This window comes from Pan troglodytes, chromosome 2 (assembly GCF_028858775.2).
Source record: "Pan troglodytes isolate AG18354 chromosome 2, NHGRI_mPanTro3-v2.0_pri, whole genome shotgun sequence".
Taxonomy (NCBI): domain Eukaryota; kingdom Metazoa; phylum Chordata; class Mammalia; order Primates; family Hominidae; genus Pan; species Pan troglodytes.
The window spans coordinates 187,279,202-187,304,329 of record NC_086015.1 but is presented as its reverse complement, the minus strand read 5'-3'; the positions used below and the strand labels follow the sequence as shown (position 1 = coordinate 187,304,329).

Sequence of the window (25,128 nt, the reverse complement as noted above, 5' to 3'; positions counted from 1 at the left end):
CCAGGCTGGAGAGCACTGGTGTGATCTCGGCTCACTGCAATCTCCGCCTCCCAGGTTCAAGCAATTCTTCTGTCTCAGCCTCCTGAGTAACTGGGACTACAGGCTCACGCTACCGCACCTGGCTAATTTTTGTATTTTTAGTAGAGAACAGGTTTCACCATATTGGTCAGGCTGATCTCGAACTCTTGACCTCAGGTGATCCACCCACCTTGGCCTCCCATAGCGTGGGCCACCCAACCTGGCCTGCTGTTTTTTTTTTTTTTTCTTTTCTTAAATAGAGATGGGGTTTTTTGGCCAGGCTGGTCTCGAATTCCCGACCTCAAGTAATTAGCCCACCTCAGCCTCTCAAAGAGCTGGATTACAGGCATGAGCCACTGTGCCCGGCCTTCATGTGCTTACTGGCCATTTGTGTATCTTCTTTGGAGAAATGACTATTCAAATTCTTTGCTCTTTTTAGTTGATTATTTGTTTATTTATTGTTCAGGTGTAAGAGCTCTTTATGTATTCAGGGTATATATCCTGTATCAGATATATGACCTTCAAATATTGTCTCCCAGCCTGTGGGTTCTTTTTTCACTTTCTTGATGGTTTATTTAAGGCATGATAGTTTTAAATTTTGATAAAGTCCAATTTCTCCTTCCTTCCTTCCTTGCCCTTCCTTCCTTCCTTCCTTCCTTCCTTCCTTCCTTCCTTCCTTCCTTCCTTCCCTCCCTCCCTCCTTCCTTCTCTCCCTCCCTCTTTCCTTCCTTCCTTTCTTCTTCTTTTTTTGGGATAGAGTTTCCCTCTTGTTGCCCAGGGTAGATTGCAATGGTGTGATCTCAGCTCACCATAACCTCCACCTCCCGGATTCAAGCGATTCTCCTGACTCAGCCTTCCAAGTAGCTGGGATTACAGACATGCGCCACCACGCCCGGCTAATTTTGTTATTTTTAGTAGAGACAGGGTTTCTCCATGTTGGTCAGGCTGGCCTCAAATTCCCGACCTCAGGTGATCCGCCTGCCTAGGCCTCCCAAAGTGCTTGGATTATAGGCGTGAGCCACCGCGCCCAGGCTTATCTATCTTTCTTTTTTATCGTTTGTGCTTATAATAGTCATATATAAGAAATCATAGCCCACCCCAAGATCGTGAAGATTAACTGCTATGTTTTCTTCTAAGAAAACATTTAGCTCCTATGTTTAGGACTGTGATCCATTTTGAGTTGATTTTTGTGTATGGTGTGAGGGATAGGGGTCCAAAGACATTCTTTTGCATGTGGATATCCAGTTGTCTAAGCACCATTTGCTGAAAAAAACTATTCTTTTTATCATTGAATTATTTTGTTCCCTTTGTAGAAAATAAATTGACCGTAAATGTTAGGGTTTATTTATGAACTTTCCATTCGAATTTCGTTGACCTATATGTCTGTCCTTATGCCAGTATCACACTATCTTGATTACAATATCTTTGTAGTAAGTTTTTTTTCTTAAGATGGAGTCTTGCTCTGTCTCTCAGGCTGAAGTACAGTGCCACGATCTCGGCTCACTGCAACCTCCACCTCCTGGGTTCAAGCGATTCTCCTTCCTCAGCCTCCCGAGTAGCTGGGATTACAGGCACACGCCACCATGTCCAGCTAATTTTTGTATTTTTAGTAGAGATGGGGTTTTGCTACTTTGGCTGGGCTGGTCTCAAACTCCTGACCTCAGGCGATCCCCTCGCCTCGGTCTCCCAAAGTGCTGGGATTACAGGTATGAACCACTGCGCCTGGCCTGCAGTACGTTTTGAAATGAGGAAGTGTGAGTCTACCAACTGTGTTCTGCTCCAGGATTGTTTTGATTATTCTGGGCCTGTTGCATTTCTGCCTTTTTTTTTTTTCTTTTAAACTCATCTGTATTTGTTACAACCTTTTTAAGCAGAATGTGACTTGGGTACTACAGTTCCATTCACAAGCCTCGCTCTGGGTTATTTCTGAACAGCTTTACAATATGCCTAGGTAGGCTTATAATTTTGCTCCTGCAAACAATATTTTCCTTTGGAAAACAAGTCCTGTGGAGAGTTCCTTCCATCAAGTTGCTTCAGTTTAACATATCTCCAGAGGACAATTACATGCAGAATTGGCAACTAGAGGATGAAAAGTTTAAAAAGTAGATCCTAGAAGATGCAACAAATACTTTTCCTCTAAACATCAAGGTATTTCTCAGAAAACTTCAGTGACAAAAGATTTGGCCTACTAAGGAATCTGGCTTGATAGCTTAAACAGTTTAGATCACAAAGTTAATGTTAGGTTACATACATCTTTTTTTTTCTTTTCTTTTCTTTCTTTCTTTCTTTTTTTTTTTTTTTTTTTTTTTTTTTGAGGTGGAGTCTCTCTCTGTTGCCCAGGCTAGAGTACAGTGGCGCGATCTTGGCTCACTGCAACCTCCACTTCCTGGGTTCAAGCAATTCCCCTGCCTCAGCCTCCCGAGTACCTGGGATTACAGGCACCTGCCATCACACCCAACTAATTTTTGTATTTCTAGTAGAGACGAGGTTTTGTCATGTTGGCCAGGCTGGTCTTGAACTCCTGACCTCAGGTGATCCACCCGCCTCGTCCTCCCAAAGTGCTGGGATTACAGGCGTGAGCCACCACACCCAGCGTGCATACATCTTACAACACACATTACCCCAATCTGTTAAAATAAGCCAATGTGAAACTAGAAAAGCATTGCTAGCTCTGTTTTAGTGCCCGAAGTATCACAAAATCACTTAGAAGTATCACAAAATCACTTAGAAGTAGAAAGAAACCTTACCTTCCCCCTGAAATAGTTATTGTCATGCCATGCAGACTTTTTTTTTTTTTTTTTGAAGGCAGAGTCTCCCACTTTCTCCCGGGCTGGAGTGCAATGGCGTGATCTCAGCTCACAGCAACCTCCACCTCCTGGGTTCACATGATTCTCCTGCTTCAGCCTCCTGAGTAGCTGGGATTACAGGTGCACACCACCACACCCGGCTAATATTTTGGTTTTTTTTTTTAGTAGAGATTGGGTTTCGCCATGTTGGCCAGGCTGGTCTCGAACTCCTGACCTCAAGTGATCCGCCTGCCTCAGCCTCCCAAAGTGCTGGGATTACAGGTGTGAGCCACCACGCCCGGCCACCATACAGACTTTTTAAATGTTAACAAAAATAACTAAAATAATCCTGAAAATATATTATCAGAGAGAATGAAGATAGAGTATTGAACACATGTACAAGTCATTCCTCAGCCAGAGCCGCCTACTTCTTCCATGCGTGATGTGTCATCACCTCCTCTGAGGGGCGGCATTTCTTTAGTTATAGCGGCATTGATACCATTAGCAGTAGGATCATATTCATCAATACCCAGACCAAGTTTGATCATCCTATAGATCTTGTTAGTATGTCTCTGAGGGTCTTCCATACTGAAGCCAGGAGATGGGAGTGCAGTTTAGTAAAGCAAGATGACCAGATCCTTCACTGACTTGTTGTTCTTATCAGCCTCTGCCTTTTGCCTTAAGGTTTCAATCATGAATGGTCAGGGTTTATCTCCAGGTGTTTCTTTGCTGCCATGTAGCCCATTGTTGAGTTGTCTCACAGGGCTTGAGCTTTCATGATTCTTTCCACGTTTGCTGTCCAGCCATATGTGCTTGTGACAATACAGCATGGGGATGTCACCAGTTTGACACAACCACCTTTTTGACTTTTTTCTCCAACATGTCTTTCATGATTTTGCAGAGGTTCTCAAACTTTGTTTTTTTCTCTTCCTGTTTCTTGTTTTCTTCTTCATCTTCTGGAAGTTCCAAACCCTCTTTGGCAACTGACACTACAGTCTTACTCTCAAATTCCTTCAGCTGCTGGACACAGTACTTATCAATCAACTCGATCATGTAGATCACTTCTAAGCCACGCTTCTGAAGACATTCCACAAAGGCTGAGTTAGCTACTTGGTCCTTGGTCTCACCTGTAATGTAGTAGATATGTTTCTGGTTTGCCTTCATTCTGGAAAACACAATGAGATAAACCATCTCATCACCAGAGGCAGATGTGCACTATTTCAACAGCTCTGAAAGCTTCTTCTGATTTTGAGAGTCTATATATTCAAAGATTTATGTTTTTAGATAACTTCTTGTAGAACTTTTTGTAGTTCTTTTTATCCTCTGCCAGTTCAGCAAAGAGTTCTAAGTATGTTTTGACCAAATTCTTCCTAATAACTTTCAAAATTTTGCTTTGTTGCAACATCTCAGAAAAAATATTTAGAGGGAGATCCTCTGAGTCCATCACCCCTCTAATGAAGTTCAGGTATTCAGGGATTAGCTCCTCACAGTTACCCATGATGAAAACTCTGCGTACATACAACTGAATGTTGTTCTTTTTCTTTCTGTTTTCAAATAGGTCAAAAGGAGCACATCTTGAAACAAAAAGAGCTCTTCTAAACTCTTCAACTATCCTTCAACTCTTCCAACTGTCCTTCAACTGAAAAGTGCTTCACTGCCAAGTGATCTTCCCAGTTATTGGTCAAGCTCTGATGGAACTCTCCATACTCCTCATTAGTAATAGCGTCAGGATTTCTGGTCCAGATAGGCTTTGTTTTGTTGAGTTCTTGATCAATGTACTTTTCCTTACTTTTCTTCTTCTTCTTGTCAGCATCCTTCTTTTCTTCTTCTTCATCAGAACCAACATCTTCAATTTCAGGTTTGTCATCGGACTCTTTTTCTTTTTCTTCCTCTTATCTTCCTTTTCTTCAGCCTCATCATCGCTGACTTGTTTATCACGTTTCTTCTCCATAAAAACAGTAATGGGATAGCCAATAAACTGAGAATGCTTCTTCACAATCCCTTTTATTCTTCTTTCCTCCAAATACTCAGGTCTTCTTTCAAGTGCAGGGTGCCCTTTGCTCCATGCCCCATAGGTTCACTGTGTCAGTCCTAACTGTGAGTGATCCCCCTGAGGAGGACTCCCGAGCGTGCTGCTCATGTTTATGTTTGGTGATCACAGTTACTTTCTCAGCAACCAAATAAGCAGAATAAAAACCAGCACCGAAATTGCCAATCATAGAGATTCTGCACCAGCCTGGAAAACTTCCATGAATGCTTTGGTCCCAGACTGGTGACAGTACCAAGGTTATTGATCAAGTCAGCCTTGGTCATTCCAGTTTCAGTATCCATAATAGTAAGGGTTTGATCTTGTTTGCTTGGCATAAGATTAATGTGGAGCTCTTTCCCAGCGTCTAATTTACTGGGATCCGTCAAGCTTTCATATCAGGTTTTGTCCAAAGCATCTGATGAATTTGAAATGAGCTCTTTTGAGCCAGGCACTGTGGCTCACTCCTGTAATCCCAGCACTTTGGCAGGCCAAGGTGGGTGGATCGCTTGAGGTCAGGAGTTCAAGAGCAGCCTGGGTAATATGGTGAAACCCACCTGGGCAATATGGTGAAACCCCATCTCTACCCAAAATACAAAAAGAGCCAGGCATGACAGACATGCCGATGGTCCCAGCTTGTCAGGGGCTGAGGCATGAGAATCACTTAAGCCCGGGAGGTGGAGGCTGCAGTGAGCCGAGATCACCCCACTGCATTTCAGACTGGGTAACAGAGTGAGATGCTGTGTCCAAAATAAAAATAAAAACCTAAAAAAAAAATGCTGAAATGAGCTCTCTCAGAAAGGTTTCTTTGTTCAAGTAGAAAGTATTGATGATCAGTGACATCAACTGGACAGTTTCTGCTTGAAAGGCAAACATCTCAACCTCTTCTTCCTCCATTGGTTGGTTTTGGGTCTGGGTTTCCTCAGGCAGCTTGGCTAAGGGACCACAGGGCTCTGCAGTATAGCAGCACCAGGATACTAAAGCATGCAGGCCTCTTGAATTTCTATACGAATTTTAGAATCAGCTTGTCAATTTCTGCAAAAAAAAAAAAAAAAAAAAAAGGCAGCCAAGATTCTGATACAGATTGCATTGAATCTGTAGATCAATTTGGGGAGTAATGGCATCTTCAGAGGATTTAAGCTTTCCAAATCTTAAACATGGTATATCTTATCTTTCCATTTATTTAGATCTTCTTTAATTTTTTTCCACAGTGTTTTTTAGTTTTCAGTTTACAAGTGTTGCACTTCTTTTGTGAAGTTTATCCCTAAATGCCTTATTTTTTTTAAAATGATTCTTAATTTTATTTTCAGAATGTTTATTGCTAGTATATATAAATACAATACTTTTGGTATGTTGATCTTGTGTCCTGTAACCTTGCTGAACTCATTTATTAGTTCTGGTAGATTGTTAGTGAATTCCTTGGGATTTTCTATTTACAGGATCATATCATCTGCAAACAGAGATTGCTTTACTTCTTCCTTTCAATCTGGATGCCTTTTTATTTATTTTTCTTTTTTTCTTTTAGACTGTTCACTCTGTCGCCCAGGCTGGAGTGCAGTGGTGAGATCTTGGCTCACCGCAACCTCCACTTTCTGTGTTAAAGCGATTCTTCCGCCTCAGCCTCCCAAATAGCTGGGATTACAGGTGCCCACCACCATGCTTGGCTAATTTTTGTATTTTTAGTAGAGATGGGGTTTCACCATGTTGGCCAGGCTGTTCTCCACTTCCTAACTTCAAGTGATCCACCCACCTTGGCCTCCCAAAGTTCTGGGAGACATGAGCCACCGCACCCGGCCTGCCCTGAATAATGTTAAGTACAATGTTGTATAGAGGTGGAGAGAATAAATATTCTTGTCTTGTTCCCACTTTTAGGGGGAAAAGATTCAATTTTTTGCCATTTGGTATGATGTTAGCTGTAGATTTTTCATAGATGCCCTTTAACAGATTGAGGAAGTTATTTTTATTTTTAGTTTGTTGAGTGTTATTTTTTAATCATAAAAGGTTTTGGATTTTGTCAAATGCTTTTTCTGCAGCTATTAAAATGATCATGTGGGTTTTGTTCTCTTAATATAGTGTATTACATTAATTGATTTTCTGATATTATACCAATCTTGTATTCTTGGGATGAGTTCCACTTGTTCATTGCATATACCCCTTTTTATATGTTGCTGGATTCAGTTGGCTAGTATTTTTTTTTTTTTTGAGACAGTCTCACTCTGTTGTCCAGGCTGAAGTGCAGTGGTGCAATCTCAGCTCACTGTAACGTCTGTCTCCTGGGTTCAAGTATTTCTCCTGCCTCAGCCTCCCAAGTAGCTGGGATTACAGGTGCACGCCACCGTGCCTGGCTTTTTTTTTTTTTTTTTTTGTATTAATAGAAATGGGGTTTTGCCATGTTGGCCAGGCTGGTCTCGAACTCCTGACCTCAGGTGATCCACCGGCCCTGGTCTCCCAGCGTGCTGGGATTATAGGCTTGAGCCACTGTGCCCGGTCTGTTTGCTAGTATTTTGTTGAGGATTTTTACATCTATATTCATATGAGATATTGGTCTGTAGTTTTTTTGTTTTTAAATATAACATCTTTGGTTTCAGTATCTGGATAATAATACTGGCCTCATAGAATGAGTTGCAAAATGTTTCCTCTTCTTTTAATTTCTGAAAGAGACTGTGTAGAATTGGTATTAATTCTTCTTTAAGTATTTGATAAAATTTACCAGTGGAGCTGTCAATGCCTATGGGAAGCTGTTTCAAAGTATTAGAATCCACTTAAGTTTATTTAACATTTTATCATGACTAGTGTGAAGTTATGCACCTTAATTTTTTTAATTGAGAGATTCCTTCTCTCTCTCTATAAACTTGTAATTTATGAAAAATGAAAAACCCATGTTTTGAAAAAGGTAACATTTAATGGCTCATATTAAAACTGTGATTATTCAGCAAGATAATAGTTTGAGAGTGAAAGGAATTTCTATATACTTTTAGATCTCTCTTAAGCATACCAAGCATAATTTGACCTAGTTGGTCAAATTATGAGTTTTCCCCATAATCTAGAAGACAACTTTGTCTACCATTTAGTCAAGAAACTAGAGTCAGGAAGAATGATGATATGATGCAGGGGAAAACCTCACCCCTGACATTGTAGGGGGTTTGGGGAAAATAAAGGAGTGAAAAGAGGTAAGAGAGTGGAAAGAAGAATGATGGTCAGGTCTGTGCCTTTGTTTCCTCTCTTTGGGTTCCAATTGAATGATATGGACCAGTATTGAGGAAAAAGCTTGTCTCTCTTTGAGGCTGGTGTAAAGATCAGAGCTTTACAGTCCTCCGAAGGAGTCCAGCAGATAGACTTCAAGTAGAAACCTGTGAGCTTGGGGAAGAGCTGCCTCTAACTGTTTGCTGCTGTGGTCATTGGACAGCCTGACTGGTTCATGTTGGAAGGCAGGGGAAATTGAACGAATACATTCAATTATTTCCATTCCCTGCAGATGGGAGAGGATTGCTACTTGTTCCTGGATTGACCTGGGAATTGAGGCATGCCCTCCATGTGCTTCAGCAGAATGACAGTGTTTCATCACTGGTTCATATAAGCAGCCTGGCCCAGGCCTCCACAGTTAAGTTGGTTTGCTCTTCTTCAAAAGAACCTTACAGTTTGACCTATACAGGTGCTGAGAGGACAAAAAATTATGAGCAGGCAATGAAAACAACGGGGCCAGGCGCAGTGGCTCACACCTATAATCCCAGCATTTTGGGATCCCGAGGTGGGTGGGTCACTGGAGGCTAAAGTTCGAGACCAGCCTGGCCAACATGGTGAATCCCCGTCTCTACTAAAAAAATACAAAATTAGCCAGATGTGGTGGCACATGCCTGTAATCCCAGCTACTCAGGAGGCTGAGGCACGAGAATTGCTTGAACCCAGGAGGCGGAGGTTGCAGTGAACTGAGATCGCACCACTGCACTCCAGCCTGGGCAACAGATACTCTGTCTCAAAAGGAAAAAAAAAAAAAAAAGCCTACTGATTGTCAATCACATATACAAAATACCTTCACAGCAACATCTAAACCAGTGTTTGACCAGACGACTGGGCGCCACAGTCTAGCCAAATTGACATTTAAAATTAACCATGTCAGGCCGGGCACAGTAGCTCACACCTGTAATCCCAGCACTTAGGGAGGTTGAGATGGGCAGATCACCTGAGAGGTCAAGAGTTCGAGACCAGCCTGGCTAACATGGTGAAACCCCTTCTCTACTAAAAATACAAAAATTAGCCAAGCACGTTGGCAGGCGCCTGTAATCCCAGCTACTCGGTTGGCTGAGGCAGGAGAATCTTTTGAACCTGGGAGAATCTTTTGAATCTTTTGAACCTCACTGGGTTGCAGTGAGCCAAGATCGTGCCACTACACTCCAACCTGAGAGACAGAGCAAGATTGCATCTCAATAAATAAAATAAAATAAAATAAAATAAATAAACCATGTCAATGACCAATATGAATATTGAGGACAAGGGCTCCTTCTGAAGTAGGATTAAGAAAGGAGAGAAGATAATTTCTAGGACATGTGATTAGAACACTTAAAAGACTTCATGAGGCTGGGCATGGTGGCTCATGCCTGTAATCCCAGCACTTTGGGAAACCGAGGTGGGTGGATCACCTGAGGTCAGCAGTTCAAGACCAGCTTGGCCAACATGGTGAAACCCTATCTCTACTAAGAATACAAAATTAGCTGTGTACGGTGGCATGCACCTGTAATCCCAGCTACTTGGGAGGCTGAGGCAGGAGAATCATTTGAACCCGGGAGGTGGAGGTTGCAGTGAGCCAAGATCGTGCCACTGCACTCCAGCCTGGGCAACAGAACAAGACTCCATCTCAAAAAAATAAAAAAAGACTTTATGAAATTAAAAATTATTTTTAATTAAAACATTCAGTAGATGAACTGAGAATAGAAATGGTCACTCCTGAAAACTGAATTGGTGTCTGAAAGATTGGTCACAACACAAAGCCAAGCCACAAAAAATGGAAGCTGGAAGAGAAAAAGACAGTTTAGAAAACAGATCCATAGGACCTAACTTGTGAATAGCACAAATGCCTGAACAGTGCTGGGTGCGGTGGCTCATGTCTGTAATCCCAGCACTTTGGGAGGCTGAGGCGGGTAGATCACGAGGTCAAGAGATCAAGACCATCCTGGCCAACATGGTGAAATGCCATCTCTACTAAAAATACAAAAATTAGATGGGCATGGTGGAGTGCGCCTGTAGTCCCAGCTACTTGGGAGGCTGAGGCAGGAGAATCGCTTGAACTGAGGAGGTGGAGGTTGCAGTGAGCTGAGATCATGCCATTGTACTCCAGCCTGGTGACAGAGTGAGACTCCATCTCAAAAAAAAAAAAAAAAAGAAATGCCTGAACAGAAAAAGAACAGATGGAAGAGATAAGTAGAGTGTTACTTATATCCTAGAAAAAATTCCCCAAACAGAAGAAAGATTTAAATATTCACATTGAAAAAGGTCACTGAGACACAGAAAGGATTAGTGAAAACACACATTTGACATAACCTAGTGAAATTCAAGGGTCTGTAATCGCCAATGGGGTCACCTTGCCTGCTGCCTAGACAGAGCCAACTTATCAAGACAGGGAAATTGCAATAGACGAAGAGTAATTCATGCAGAGCCTGCTGTGCGGGACACTGGAATTTTATCAGCCTCCCTGAGCATTCGGGGATCAGAGTTTTTAAGGACAACTTGGTGGGTTGGGGGAAGCCAGTGAGCCAGGAGTGCCAATTGGTCAGATCAGAGATGAAATCATGTGAAGTTGAAGCTGTCCTCTTGTGCTGAGTCAGTTCCTGGGTCGGGGCCACAAGATCAGATGAGTCAGTTTATTGATCTTGGTGGCCAGCTGATTCATTAAGTGCAGGGTCTGCAAAATACCTTAAGCACTGATCTTAGGAGCAGTTTAGGGAGGGTCAGAATTTTGTAGCCTCCACCTGCATGACTCCTAAACCATAATTTCTAATCTTGTGGCTAGTTCGTTAGTCCTATAAAGGCAGTCTAGTCCCCAGGCAAGAAGGAGGTTTGTTTTGGGAAAGGGCTGTTATCGTTTTTATTTTATTTTATTTATTTTTTAATTTTAATTTTTTTAAAATTTTTGTTTATTTATTTTTGAGACGGAGTCTCCCTCTATTGCCCAGGCTGGAGTGCAGTGGCACAATCTTGGCTCACTGCAACCTCTGCCTCCTGGGTTCAAGTGATTCTCCTGCCTCAGCCTCCCAAGTAGCTGGGACTACAGGTATGTGCCACCATGCCCCGCTAGCTTTTGTATTTTTAGTACAGATGGAGTTTCACCATATTGGCCAGGCTGGTCTATTATTTTTATTTTTATACGGGCATGAAACGCTGTGCCCGGACCATACTGTACCTTTTGATATTTGTACCTTGTATGTATATTACTCTTCCAAAAATGAATCAAGAATTAATGAAAGAGATGTGCAAAAATATACTAGGCAAAAGCAAGATTTGCAACACTATCCTACAAATGGAAATCATGTTCAAAACACATTGAACAGAACAAATAGTGACAATATATGAGGATAAAATCAGGCACAATTCAAGAAGATATAATAACCATACACTTTTATGCATCAAATCACATAGCTGTCAAACATATAAAAGGAAAACTACAAGTACCCAGAGAACATGGATAAAATACTTTCGAACTTTAACAGACCACACAGACAAAAATAAGCTATGACATAGAGGATTTGAATAATGTAATAAATTAGCTCTATTTAGTAGATGCATATAGAGAGAATATATACTTTAAAAAAAAAAAGACAGAACACCTAAGAACACAAATATATACTTTTTAAATGTCCTGAAACAAAGCTTATTACAGAACCAATCATGCATTCAGCCAGAGAAAAAGCTTTTTTTTTTTTTTTTTTTTTTTTGGGACAGAGTCTCCCTCTGTCTTCCAGGCTGGAGTACAGTGGTGTGATCTTGGCTCACTGCAACCTCCACCTTCTAGGTTCAAGTGATTCTTCTGCCTCAGCCTCCCGAGTAGCTGGGACTACAGGCATGCGCCACCACGCCCAGCTAATTTTTGTATTTTTAGTAGAGACGGGGTTTCACCATATTGGCCTGGCTGGTCTCGAACTCCTGATCTCGTGATCCACCCGCCTTGGCCTTCCATGCTGGGATTACAGGCATGAGCCACTGCGCCTGGCCAAGAAAGCTTTATAAATCCAAAAAGGTTTAAATTTATACACCATGCTCTCTGATCATAAACCAAGAAACTAGAAATTAACAATGAAAGGATAACAATAACAAAAATCCGTTATCCATGGATATGAAGACACATTCTCCCAAATAGCCTTTATTTCTATTTTTATTTTTTTTGAGACAGGGCCTTGCTTTGTCGCTTAGGCTGGAGTGCAGTGCAACAATCAGAACTCACTGTAGCCTTGATCTCCTGGACTCAAGCAATCCTCCCACTGCAGCCTCCTGCACAGTGGGACTACATATGTGTGCCATACATGCCTGGCTAATTTTTTTTTTTTTTGTAGAGATGGGGTCTCACTATGTTGCCCAGGCTGGTCTTGAACTCCTGAGCTCACACAATCCTCCCACCGCAGCCTCCCAAGCTATTGGGATTATAGGCATAAGCCATTGCATCTGGCCCCAAATAGCCTTTATATCAGAGAGAATTAAAACAAATTATGAATTGTCTACAAAGTAATGAAGAGGAGATCACCTTATTCTAAAACCTATGGGATACAGCTTAAGCTGTTCAGAGTAAAATCAATAGAAAGACTGAGAACACTTTAATGGAGAATTCAACTTGGAAAACCAGAAAAAGAATAACATGAAACATAATAAATTAGGAGAGTGCTAAAATGAGATCAGTACAAGATAATGGAAAAGATAAATCAAAAGAATCTACTAGTAAGAAAATATTTCTGAAAACACCTAAGAGAATTAAAACTTCTCAAACCCAACAGTTGTCACTTCAGTCTTGGGAGAGAGGATCGTTCCTGATGATATGGAAGCTTTATCACAATCAAAGAGTCAAAGAAATGTACAGGTTATGTTTTAAAACTATCAGTTCTGGTTAGTTTTCTTTCTTTTTTCTTTTCTTTCTTTTTTTTTTTTAATGGAGTTTCGCTCTTGTTGCCCAGGCTGGAGTGCAATGGCACTATCTCGGCTCACTGCAACCTCTGCCTCCCGGGTTCAAGGGGTTCTCCTGCCTCAGCCTCCTGAGTAGCTGGGATTACAAGCACACACCACCACACCCAGCTAATTTTGTATTTTTAGTAGAGATGTGGTTTCTCCATGTTGGTCAGGCTGGTCTCCAACTCCTGACCTCAGGTGATCCACCTGCCTTGGCCTCCCAAAGTGCTGGGATTACAGGTGTGAGACATCACAGCCAGCCTCTTTCTTTCTTTTCACAGAGTCTCACTCTGTCACCCAGGCTGAAGTGTAGTGGCAGGATCTTGGCTCACTGGAACCTCCGCCTCCCGGGCTCAAGTGATTCTCCTGCCTCAGCCTCCTGTGTAGCTGGGATTACAGGCATGCGCCACCATCTCTGACTAATTTTTGTATTTTTGATAGAAACAAGGTTTCACCATGTTGGCCAGGCTGGTCCCCAGCTCCTGACCTCAAGTGATCCACCCGCCTCGGCCTCCCAAAGTGCTGAGATTACAGGCATGCGCCACTGCTGCCCAGCCAAGTTTCTTGTATTTATTTATTTATTTTTATTTTTACTTTTTTTGAGACTAAGTTTCACTCTTGTCACCCAGGCTGGGGTGTAGTGGCGGGATCTCCACTCACTGCAACCTCCACTTCCCGGGTTCAAGCGATTCTCCTGCCTTAGCCTCCCAAGTAGCTGGGATTACAGGTGTGCACCACCACACCTGGATAATTAATTAATATTTATTTATTTATTTATTTTGAGACGGAGTTTTGCTCTTGTTGCCTAGGCTGGAGTGCAGTGGCACGATCTTGGCTCACTGTAACCTCCGCCTCCTAGGTTCAAGCAATTTTCCTGCTTCAGCCTCTGGAGTAGCTGGGATTACAGGCACCCACCACCACGCCCGGCTAATTTTTTGTACTTTTTGTAGAGATGAGGTTTCTCCATGTTGGCCAGGCTGGTCTCTAATGCCTGACCTCAGGTGATCCACCTGCCTTGGCCTCCCAAAGTGCTGGGATTATAGGTGTGAACCACTGCGCCTGGGTGGTTAGTTAAGTTTCTACCCTACGACCTGACAAAGAGCCAGAAATCTCTGCAGAATTATTTATTGGGAAAGTCAGCGGACAGAAGAGGTATAGTCTGCTATGCAGATGACGTAAGAGGGACCTAGAACCATATGGTAGGACTGAAGGAAGCCAACAAAATGCAGGAACAGGGAGAAATGTCTGGGATTGGAATTGATCAGCAGGACCGGATTGGGATACATGGAATACAGCAGAGACTCAGTCATCTTTGGGGATATGATAGTTGGTACTCAGGAAAGGGGGGAGACCTGGCCAGTCCCTGGAGGCAAGAGAAGCTCCAGACTGAAGTTGGCAGGTGAGCACCTGCCTAGGTGTTCCAGAGGCATATGACGGTGATGATGGAGGAGGCCATGAAGAGCAGGTAGAGGCGGAAGAGCATGGCGTCCATCGCGTGGCTGAACTGCACCCACAGCTCCACCGAGTGCTGCTTCTGGGCCTCGTGTTCCCGCTGGGCCCTTGTCCATTCTGAGCCCCCTGTCAGCTCTGCCTCCGCAGGGCCTGGCATCTGCCCTGCTGATACCTCTGGCTCCTTCACACCTACAGAAAGACAGACTCAGCCATGGGCTGCAAATGTCACCTGTGGAGGGAGGGAGACAGGGAAGGAGGCAGGAGCAGAGAAGTGGAGGTAGGGGAAGAGGAAGTGTGACTTCCCTCACCGGGCAGGTGGGTGGGGGTGAGACCCAGGCCCTTATTTTCCTTCTGGGGCGCAGTGGGACAGCATCTCCCTGGGCTGTTGCAGTGGAGCAGCAGGGAGTGGAGCCACCGAGGCAGGGGTGGGGGCTGGGTGTTGGCCACGTGCAGCAGATGGGTGATGAAGATGGTCTCCAGCAGGCTGCCCACCATCAGGGACAGGCACAGGGCGAAGTAGACACCTGGAGGGAAGGGGGGCCTGGTGAGGGCCAGAGGCACCACCTAGAATTTCTTTCTTCTCTTCCAATCCCACCCTGGCAGGCATACGGCCTCCTTTTTCCAATATACCTCCCTTCCTGAGTTAGTTCCCACCCTTCTCTTCCAAAAGGTGGGAGGAGCCATACCTATGAGGGGGGTGCCACTGGTGGGGAGCAAGTCACTCATCATGAGCAGGAAGACGTTGTAGCCCAGCAGGAGCGTTATCTTGAATGGGACACGATTCCCACTTTTCACTGGCAGGTGGAAGCTGAGGGCATCGATGGCAACCAGAAAGCCACTGGGCACGAGAAGGTTTATGACATAGAGGCTGGGCCTGCGCCTGATGGCCACCTGGTGGGGTAGGAGAGGGTGGTAAGTAGTTATGGGGTCAGAGAAACCCTCAAATCCAGGAATAGCAGTGACAATTTCTGTCTCTGCCTTTTTCTTTGGCCTGATATCACCCTGGGATCTGGAGCTGTGGGGAATGGAGCTTTAGAATCGGGTATAGAACCTGCAAAGAGACAGTTAGGCCAGAGCCCTGAGCTTTAGGATGGAGAATGAGGCTGGGAAGCCAGGAGAGAGGGTAACATTGGGAGACCCTGAAACTTGGGAGATACATATTTGATGGACATTCTAGGCAAGGGTAAAAGTGCGGGAGGAAGGAAAGAGCAAGAGCCTCCAAGCTCACATAGAACACGATCTGATCATACAGGTTGCCTCCCCTGGACAACTTTGCGGTGGCCTTGCTGAGGCCCAGGAGCTCCCATTCTCCATGGGTCTGAAGGATGTTCCGGGATGCGTCTGTTATTTCCCACACTTCTTTCTCCATGTCCAGCAACATGCTGTCCACTGAAAATGAGAACCATCTGAATCATTTTTCAAGGAGATAGTTTCCTGGTGGCTCAACTGCACTCTTTTTCCATCCTTTCTTTCAACAAATATTTTTGAGTGCCTCCCACATGCCAGGAAACTTGCCAGGAGCTTGGGATGGTAAGGAACAAGACAGACTTGGGTTCTGCCTTTATGGAAAATATTTTAGCATCCATAGAGCCTTATTCTTCTCCCCACCCATACTCCTTGGTCACCATTTACTCATAGTTTCTTTATATTTGTTGGTTGCTCTCATTCACCCCATCCCTGAGACCTCACTGCAACTTACCTGTGTAGAGAAATGAGCTGAAGGTGAGTGTGCAGTTCTGCTGGTCGAAGGGGAAGTAGAAGATGTCCAGGTTACAGATACTGTCCACCTTCATGGGTTTCTTATACCTGATGCGACCTTCATTACTTACATATGCTGTGAGGCCTTTTGGGGTCTTATCCACATCCATGCTGGAGGAGAGATAACGCAAGAGGCAGGTGCTGCAGTTTCTCTCTCTCTTTTTTTTTTTTTTTTTGAGACAGGATCTTGCTCTGTCACCCAGGCTGGAGTAGAGTGGCATGCTCTCAGCTCACTGCAACTTCCATGTCCTGGGCTCAAATGATCCTCCTGTCTCAGCCTCAGCCTCCCAAGTAGCTGGGACTACAGGCGCACCACCAGGCCTGGCTAATTTTTTTTTTTTTTTAAGAGATGAGGTTTCACCATGTTGCCCAGGCTGGTCTCAAACTCCTGAACTGAAGTGATCCACCCACCTTGGCCTCCCAAAGTGCTGGGATTACAGGCATTAGCCACTGCGCCTGGCTCAGTTTCTCTTCTTATCTCTCTGGTTGTTTCTTAGCCATCTAAAGACCACTTAAAGTGGCCCCAATGGTAAACTGTGATCTCTGTGGCTACCAGGAGATGGGACTTCCCTCTGACCAGCCCTTGATACGCACAGTTCAATGATGAAAATGTCTGGGAGCCACAGGTTCTTGGCTGCCATACTCATCTTCGTGATGCCCTCACATTCCTCTGGGTTCCAGCTGATAAATGGGTTATCCCAAACCTAGAGCCCAGGTGGAGGAGAGGTGAGTCTCCTGCCTTTTAATTTCTTCTTTAAAAAAAAAAGTTATGAAATACTTCAAGCATATAGAAAAATATATAAAATGCTATGACAAACATCTATGTATTTACAACCCAACTTTGTGGCATTAGTATTTTATTAAATTTACTTGCTTTTTTTTCAAGAAATGAGAATTATAGATAAAATCGAACCTGCCTGGGACCATTCTTCATAAATTTTGATCAGCCAGCGCTGGTGGTCTGGGAACCACACTTTGAGAGTGAGGTTAGATGATTGTATTATCTTTCTCCAGCTCCTTCCTTCCTTTCCTCCAAGCAGGCTTTTCTTTTTTTCTTTTTTCTTTTCTTTTTCTTTCTTTTTTTTTTTCTGAGATGGAGTCTTGCTCTGTCACCCAGGCTGGAGTGCAGTGGCGTGATCTCGGCTCACTGCAACCTCCACCTCCCGGGTTCAAGCGATTCTCCTGCCTCAGCCTCCTGAGTAGCTGGGATTACAGGTGTGTGCCACCATCTGGCTAATTTTTTTTTTTTTTTTTGAGACGGAGTCTTGCACTGTTGCCTGGGCTGGAGTGCAGTGGCGCGATCTTGGCTCACTGCAACCTCTGCCTCCTGGGTTCAGGCCATTCTCCTGCCTCAGCCTCCCGAGTAGCTGGGACTACAGGCGCCTGCCACCACGTCTGGCTAATTTTTTGTATTTTTAGTAGAGACGGGGTTTCACCATGTTAGCCAGGATGGTCTTGATCTCCTGACCTCATGATCCACCCGCCTCGGCCTTCCAAAGTGCTGGGATTACAGGCATGAGCCACCGCGCCCGGCCACCACCCGGCTGATTTTTTTATATTTTTGGTAGAGATGGAGTTTCATCATGTTGGCCAGGCTGGTCTCGAACTCCTGACCTCAAGTGATCCACCTGCCTAGGCCTCCCAAAGAGCTGGGATTATAGGTGTGAACCACCAAGCCCAGCCATCAAGCAGGCTTTTCAAGTTGGAAACTCAATTCATTTGCTTTTATTTTCCCCCATCCTCCCACACACCTTGTTTTCTTATCAATGCAATTATGATATAAATTTTCCACTGGGTTATGCTTTGACTACATTCCATAGATTTTCATATGTATAATTTTCATTTCTAATTACTTCATAATTTCTACTTAATTGCTTTATTTTCTCCTTTGCCTCAAATATTTAGAAGTTTAATTTTAAATTCCCAAGAAATAAGGTTTTCTTTTTTTTTTTTTTTTTGAGATGCAGTCTCACTCTGTAGCCTAAGCTGGAGTGCAGTGGTGTGATCTCGGCCAACTGCAACCTCTGTCTCCCTGGCTCAAGTGATTCTTGTGCCTCAGCCTCCCGAGTAGCTGGGACTACTGGCACATGTCACCATGCCTGGCTAATTTTTTGTATTTTAGTAGAGACGGTGTTTCACCATGTTGCCCAGGGTGGTCTTGAACTCCTGAGTTCAGGCGATCCACCGGCCTCGGCCTCCCAAAGTGCTGGGATTACAGGTGTGAGCCACTGTGCCCAGCCTTTTTTTTTTTTTTTTTTTTAATTATACTTTAAGTTTTAGGGTACATGTGCACAACATGCAGGTTAGTTACATATGTATACATGTGCCATGTTGGTGTGCTGCACCCATTAACTCATCATTTAACATTAGGTATATCTCCTAATGCTATCCCTCCCCACTCCCCCCACCCCACAACAGGCCCCGGTGTGTGATAGGGTCTCACTCTGTTGCCCAGGCTACAGTGCAGTGGCACAATTATGGCTGACTGCAGCCTTGACCTCCCGGGCTCAAGTGACCCTCCCATCTCAGGCTCCCCAGTAGCTGGGACTACAGATGTGAAACACCATACCAAGCTAATTTTTGTATTTTTTTGTAGAGACGAGGTTTTGCCGTGTTGCCCAGGCTGGCCTCAAACTCCTGGGCTCAAGCAATCCACCCACCTTGCCCTCCCAAACTGCTGGGATTACAGGCATGTGCCACTCTGCCTGGCGTTGATACCTTTTTGTGGTTAAAAATGTGGTCAGTTTTGGAGAATACTCTATGTGTGTGACAAAAAATTATGTATGGTCATTGATACAAAGTTTGACATGTTTATTAGACTAAGCTTCTTAATTGTGCTGTGAAAATCACTATATATTTACTCCTTTTCTACTAGATTTTTGTTTTGTTTTGTTTTTGAGATAGAGTCTCACTCTGTTGCTCAGCCTGGAGCACAGTGGCGCGATCTCGGCTCACTGCAACCTCTGCTTCCCAGGTTCAAGTGATTTTCCTGCTTCAGCCTTCCAAGTAGCTGGGATTACAGGCACCCGCCACCATGCCCAGCTAATTTTTGTATTTTCAGTAGAGATGGGGTTTCACCATGTTGGCCAGGTTGGTCTCAAACCCCTGATCTCAAGTGATCTGCCCACCTCGGCCTCCCAAAGTATTGGGATTACAGGCGTGAGCCACCCGTGCCCAGCCTCTCCTTGATTTTGAAAGCAGTGTATTAAAGCCCCTCACCATTATGGTCGATTTTTCAATTTCTCCTTCATGTGTTTCAAACCAATGTTAGGGACATAAAAATTCATAATTATTATATCTTTGTTTAAAATCCTTTTTGACTGTAACTGTAGGGAGAGAATAAAGTGTTGTCCATACCATTTCCAGCCACAGGAATGATGACAAGAGGTGCAGCTGTTCATTCTGCCAAAAGAATTTCCTATTTCCATCATGTTGCCAGTAAGAAGTCTGTTCATCTCCCCAACTTCCCATGCTTGTTTACCAACTCCCAAGGTATATAAAGGGGATATGTTATCAAGGACAAAAGCTCTATCCAAACAGATGTGTTAGGCTACGGACAGGAGAGTTCACAGCAGGGCGGGAGTAAAGTAGTCCTTCTCAACCCTCGCTGTATATGAGAATAACTCGAGAAGCTTAAAAATATCAATGTGGCTGGGCGCGGTGGCTCATGCCTGTAATGCCTGGGAGGCCGAGACAGGCAGATCACTTGAGGTCAGGAGTTTGAGACCAGCTTGGCCAACATGGTGAAACTCCGTCTCTACTAAAAGTACAAAAATTAGCCAGGCGTTGTGACGCATGCCTGAAATCCCAGCTACTCGGGAGGCTGAGGCAGGAGAATCGCTTGAGCCCAGGAGGTGGAGGTTGCAGTGAGCCAAGACTGTGCCATTGCACTCCAGCCTGGGCAAAAGAGTGAGACTCCATGTCAAAAAATACAAAAACAAAAACAAAAACAAAACAAAAACGAGGCTTGGGTTTCATCCAATCAAAACCTCTGAGATTAGAACCTGGTCACTGGTATACAGCCAGAGAGAGAATAAAAGATTCTCTTCCATGTGCTGTTATACCTCACCCTGCTGCACTGGACAGAGCTTCTTTGAGATCCCCATGCCAGGCAAATGCCATCCAGCAGTGGTGGAGGAAGCAGAAATGTGGATAAGGGCTTTGGGAGGCCACCTTGCCAGGGGCTGGAAAAAGGTTCAGGACACCAAGGAGGGCTAGAGAGGTCAGCACTCACCACATCTAGGATGGCAGACATCGTGAAGGAGATGTTGACTCGGGTGGGGACGCTGATGTTGGTGACCGGACGGAAGGGCTTTCTATTAAACACTGAATTCAGAGCGGTGGGATCCGCCCCGTGCTGGCCAAACCCTGAGCAATTGATGGTGAAAGTAACGCCCCCTCCTGTAGTGGACATCCAATGTGTGAGATGAAGGAGAGCAACCCTGTGCTCCCTATATGAGAGGGGCCCCAAGGCAGGGCCTGGGGTCGCCCGTGATAAAATGAAAGCTAACATTTGTTGAGCATTGGCTGTGTGTCAGGTATATTCTAAGCCCTTCAAAAATGGATTACCTCATTTAATCCTCCCAATCCCCTATCAGGTAGATACTGCTTTACCCTCATGTAATAAACGAGCTAACTAAGGTGCAATAAGAGGAAGTAACTTCCTACAGTCAGACAGCCAATAAAAGGCAGAAGCCGGACTTGTTCTGAACCCAGGTTTGTCTGCTGCTGCTGTGCTATACGTCCCCAGGGATGAGATGAAGAATGGGGAGGGGATCACCGAGAGGGGTCCAGACGCTGGGCTCTTCCTTCCGAGGCCCGGGAGGATGGGGCGAGCTGGAATGCAAATTCTGGAAGCTAATGTAGCAAAGCTGAGCTAGAGCTCCAGCCTCCTTTCTAATATTTCTGTCTCCATGCAAAGCATGCCCAAATCTGTATGCAAACTGAGCCTGGAATGTTGATAGTCATCCGATAGGATTACAGTCCCGGGGCCCCGGAGAGAACACACCTGTTTTCACCCCGACTGCCCCAACCTTCCTTCTTACTTGACTTTACCCAACTCTATCACCAGCGTTCTAGTTTGAGGCTTTAAAAAAAGTTTTATTTTATTTTTAATGGACATATAATAATTGTGCATATTTCTTAGTTTGGGGTTTTTGGGGGTTTTTTTGAGACAGCGACTCACTCTACTGCCCAGGCTGGAGTGCAGTGGCGCAATCACTTGGCCTCAGCCTCTAGGCTTAGGGGATCTTCCCACCTCAGCCTCCCAAGTAACTGTGACTACAGGCGCTCCCCACCACACTTGGCTAATTTTTAAAAAAAATTTTTGTAGAGACGGGGATCTCACTATATTGCCCAGGCTGGTCTCAAACCCCGGGGCTCAAGTGATTCTCCCACCTGGGCCTCCCAAAGTTCTGGAATTATAGGTGTGAGCCACCATTCCTAGCCACATAGCTATTTTTAGAAGTGTGGGTGGGATTTTTTTTTAATTTCTTTTTTAAATTTTTAATTTTTTTTAGAGGGAGTCTCACTCTGTCACCCAGGCTGGAGTGCAGTGGCGCGATCTTGACTCACTGCAATCTCTGCCTCCCAGGTTCAACCGATTCTTCTGCCTCAGCCTCCCAAGTAACTGGGATTACAGGCACCACCAGCACATCAGGCTAGTTTTTGTATTTTTAGTAGAGATGGGGTTTCACCATGTTAGCCAGGCTGGTCTTGAACTCTTGACCTCAGGTGATCTGCCCGCCTCAGCCTCCCAAGTGCTGGGATTACAGGTGTGAGCCACCTCACCTGACCCGTCCCACCCTCTTCTGACTAATAAATTTTTAAATTTTCTACTCATGAAAATGTGTTGGAGGAGCAACAACTTGGACTGAGAGAGATGGTTGATAACCTCTGTGCCAAGGACATTGAGCCTTATCCATTCCCAACGTCACAGTGCTTTCCAGGCAAATTCTTAAACCACTCTAAGAACAGTGAGTATTCATTTGTCAACCCCTGTGTGCAAGTGCCCAGAGGAGCTTTCATAACCATTTATACTGCCTAGACCAGGTGTACAATTTGTGTCTCTTCCCTGTGCTGGCCTTTAAAGTCACCTCTGGTTCAGTCCTCTCCTGTGCCTCCTTATTCAAAGTCATGGAATAATCTAACAAAGAGAGATGACAGTTATTGGCACTCTTACCAAATGCCGGGCACTGTGCTTCCCTCCTTCTCTTACTGAATCCTCACAACCCTGCAAGGTAGGTTCTGTTTTACAGATGAGGAAACCAGAGCTCAGATAAGTTAAGCAGTGCATCCAAGTTTATAAAACTAGCAACGTGAGACACCAAGATTCCAACCCAGGTCCAACTGTCTCCAAATCCCATGTTCTTGTCTCTCTACCATGCTGACCCCCTGGAAGAGAAGCACATTCTACTTTCACCCTTGACCTGCTGCCTTCTGGCACCTTACCTAACCTAGAGCCCTTGGATCCAGCAGATGGACAGGGAAATTATGGCTAAAGGAGGTGGGCACTTTGCTACAATCGTTTGGGTTTCATACCTATAGAGAGAAAGAATTACACCTGTGGATAGAAAGATGGATGGATATAGAAGCTAAATACAAGAGAAGACGATCGTGGATGGTTGTCTTCCACGTAGAGTACCAATGGAGAAAAGACAGACTTTTCAAGTAGTATTGAGAAAACTGGATATCCACATGTGAAAGGATAAAGTTTGCTGGTGTTGAACTCTATTTTTCGAGAAGGAAAATGAAAGTGCTCTTGTTTGGCATGTAACTGGAAGGGGATTTTCCGTCTTTCAGAAAAGGAAAGTCTATGTGGGCATCTTGGTAATGTAGCTATGAAAGAACTCTATCCATCTTAGACAATCTCTAGGAGTTGGAAATTTGAAAAAAAGTTCCTAGATGTTCTACTAGGGAGAGGTCCTCCTTCTTCCCCCTTCCCTCATCATTGCTCCTTTCTTACCTTGAAGCAGAAAACCGAGAAGGAGGTAGAAGGAAAATCTTTTCCTGTGGAACCAGCTTCCTTCCATCTTCTTTGTCTAAGTTCTTCTCTGAACATGTACTGGGACCCAGGAATGCCCAGATTAAAGCAGCACAGGCCACACCTAGAGTCTGACTTTGAATACTAATAGCATTGGTTGACCACTGACATTTGTAACCTTCCTTCAAAGAGTGTTCTGGTTGTCTTGTTCTTGCCTATGCTTGAGGTTCAGTCTGCTTTTAAGACTTTATCTTAGTCTTAGCTATTTCACTGCAACGTAAATGGTTATAGATAGCTCATACGTGATCAACTTGCAGATCTTGGTGAGATCCCTTGGTCTGAAGACTCATCTCTTCAATTCTGGAAAATTCTCAGACATTTATAAATGTTTCACTTCCTCTATTTTTCTTATTAGACATGTGTTGAATGATTTCCTTCTATCTTACATGCCTTTTATTGCTGTCGTAACAAATCACAAACCCAGTGGCTTAAATAAACACAATTTGTTATTTTACTGTTCTGTGGGCCAGAAGTTTGAAATGGGTCTCACTGGGCTAAAATGAATGTGTCAGCAGGACCGCATTCCCTCTGGAGGCTCTAGAGGAGAATCCATTTCCTTGCCTTTTCCAGATTTTTTTTTTTGAGACAGGGTTTCACTCTGTTGACCAGGCTGGAGTGCAGTGGTGCAATCGCGACTCACTGCAGCCTTGACCTCCTGGGCTCAAGGGATCTTTCCGTCTCAGCCTCCCAAGTAGCTGGGACCTCACAGGTGTGAGCCACCAAGCTTGGCTATTTTTTTTTTTTTTTAGTAGAAATGAGGTCTCGCTTTGTTGCCTAGGCTTGTCTCCAACTCCTGGCCTCAAGTGATCCTCCAACCTTGATCTCCCAAAGTGCTGGGATTATAGACATGAGCCATTGCACCCGGCCTTTTCCAGCTTTTAAACTGCCTGTATTTCTTGGTTCATTATTTTTACTTCTCCATCTTCAAAACCAGCAACATCAGGCCAATGTTTCTCACAAGGCATCTCATCTCTCTGGTTCTTATTTGTTTCTCTCTCCTTCTTCCACTTACAAGAGCCTTTGTGATTGCATTGTGTCCATTTGGATAATCCAGGATAGTCTCCCCATCTCAAAGTCCGCTAATTAACAACCTTAATTCCAACTGCAACCTTAACTCCCCTTTTCCATATAACCTAAGGTTCCAGAGATTAGGATGTGGACAAATTCTGGGGGCCATTATTCTGCCTAGCACACCTCTCTTTCCTATTTTCTACCTCTTTATCTCTGTCCCTAATGATTTCTTCAGATCTAGCTTCCAGGAAAAAAATTCTCTCCTCAACTGTGTTTATTTTAATTAATTAATTAATTAATTTTTGATGCAATTCAGTAATTTTTATTGCAACTGGAAGACAATACATTGCAGAAACTTTATGGTAGGTCTGGGGAAAAGTGTTATTTACAATAGATGATGACATAATTTGTCTTTGACAATATGATTACATACGAAGAATGCAAAATGCAGGTATGGATGCCTTCCATATTTTATTTTATTTTGAGATGGAGTCTCATTCTGTTGCCCAGGCTAGAGTGCAGTGGCGTGATCTTGGCTCACTACAGCCTCCACCTCCTTGATTTGAGTGATTCTCCTGTCTCAGCCTCCTGAGTAGCTGGGACTACAGGCTTGTGCCACCACACCCAGCTAATTTTTGTATTTTTATTAGAGACAGGGTTTCACCATGTTGTCCAGGCTGGTCTTGAACTCCTCACCTCAGCTGATCTGCCCACCTCGGCCTTCCAAAGTGCTGGGATTACAGGAGTGAGCCACTGTGCTTGACCCTCAACTGTGTCTAATCTGTCCATCTAATCTGCCCACTGAGTTTTGGTTTTGTTTTTTTGTTTTTTAGAGAGAGGGTTTCACTGTCTCCCACCATGCCTGGCCCTCAACTGTGAGCCACCATGCT

General features: G+C 44.2%; 1 protein-coding gene and 1 pseudogene across 2 annotated transcripts; both read right to left on the bottom strand.

The window, feature by feature from the left end:
• Positions 1-3,214: 3,214 nt before the first annotated feature.
• LOC100615734 (heat shock protein HSP 90-alpha-like) lies at positions 3,215-5,150 on the bottom strand (annotated as a pseudogene).
• An 8,934-nt stretch (positions 5,151-14,084) lies between these two features.
• Positions 14,085-23,387, bottom strand: HTR3E (5-hydroxytryptamine receptor 3E). 2 transcript variants are annotated; one of them, XM_016942393.3, is made up of 8 exons: positions 23,150-23,387; positions 20,420-20,586; positions 16,780-16,889; positions 16,127-16,296; positions 15,656-15,816; positions 15,114-15,318; positions 14,736-14,951; positions 14,085-14,616 (listed from the first exon to the last, which is right to left on the bottom strand). In XM_016942393.3, exons 1-8 carry the CDS (start codon positions 23,214-23,216, stop codon positions 14,387-14,389), a joined length of 1,326 nt encoding a protein of 441 aa, XP_016797882.2. In that variant the 5' UTR covers positions 23,217-23,387; the 3' UTR covers positions 14,085-14,386. The 2 variants fall into 2 exon arrangements, with proteins under 2 accessions (XP_016797882.2, XP_016797881.2); XM_016942392.3 differs by lacking the exon at positions 23,150-23,387 and having other exon boundaries at positions 16,702-16,889; positions 20,420-20,698.
• Positions 23,388-25,128: the final 1,741 nt, after the last annotated feature.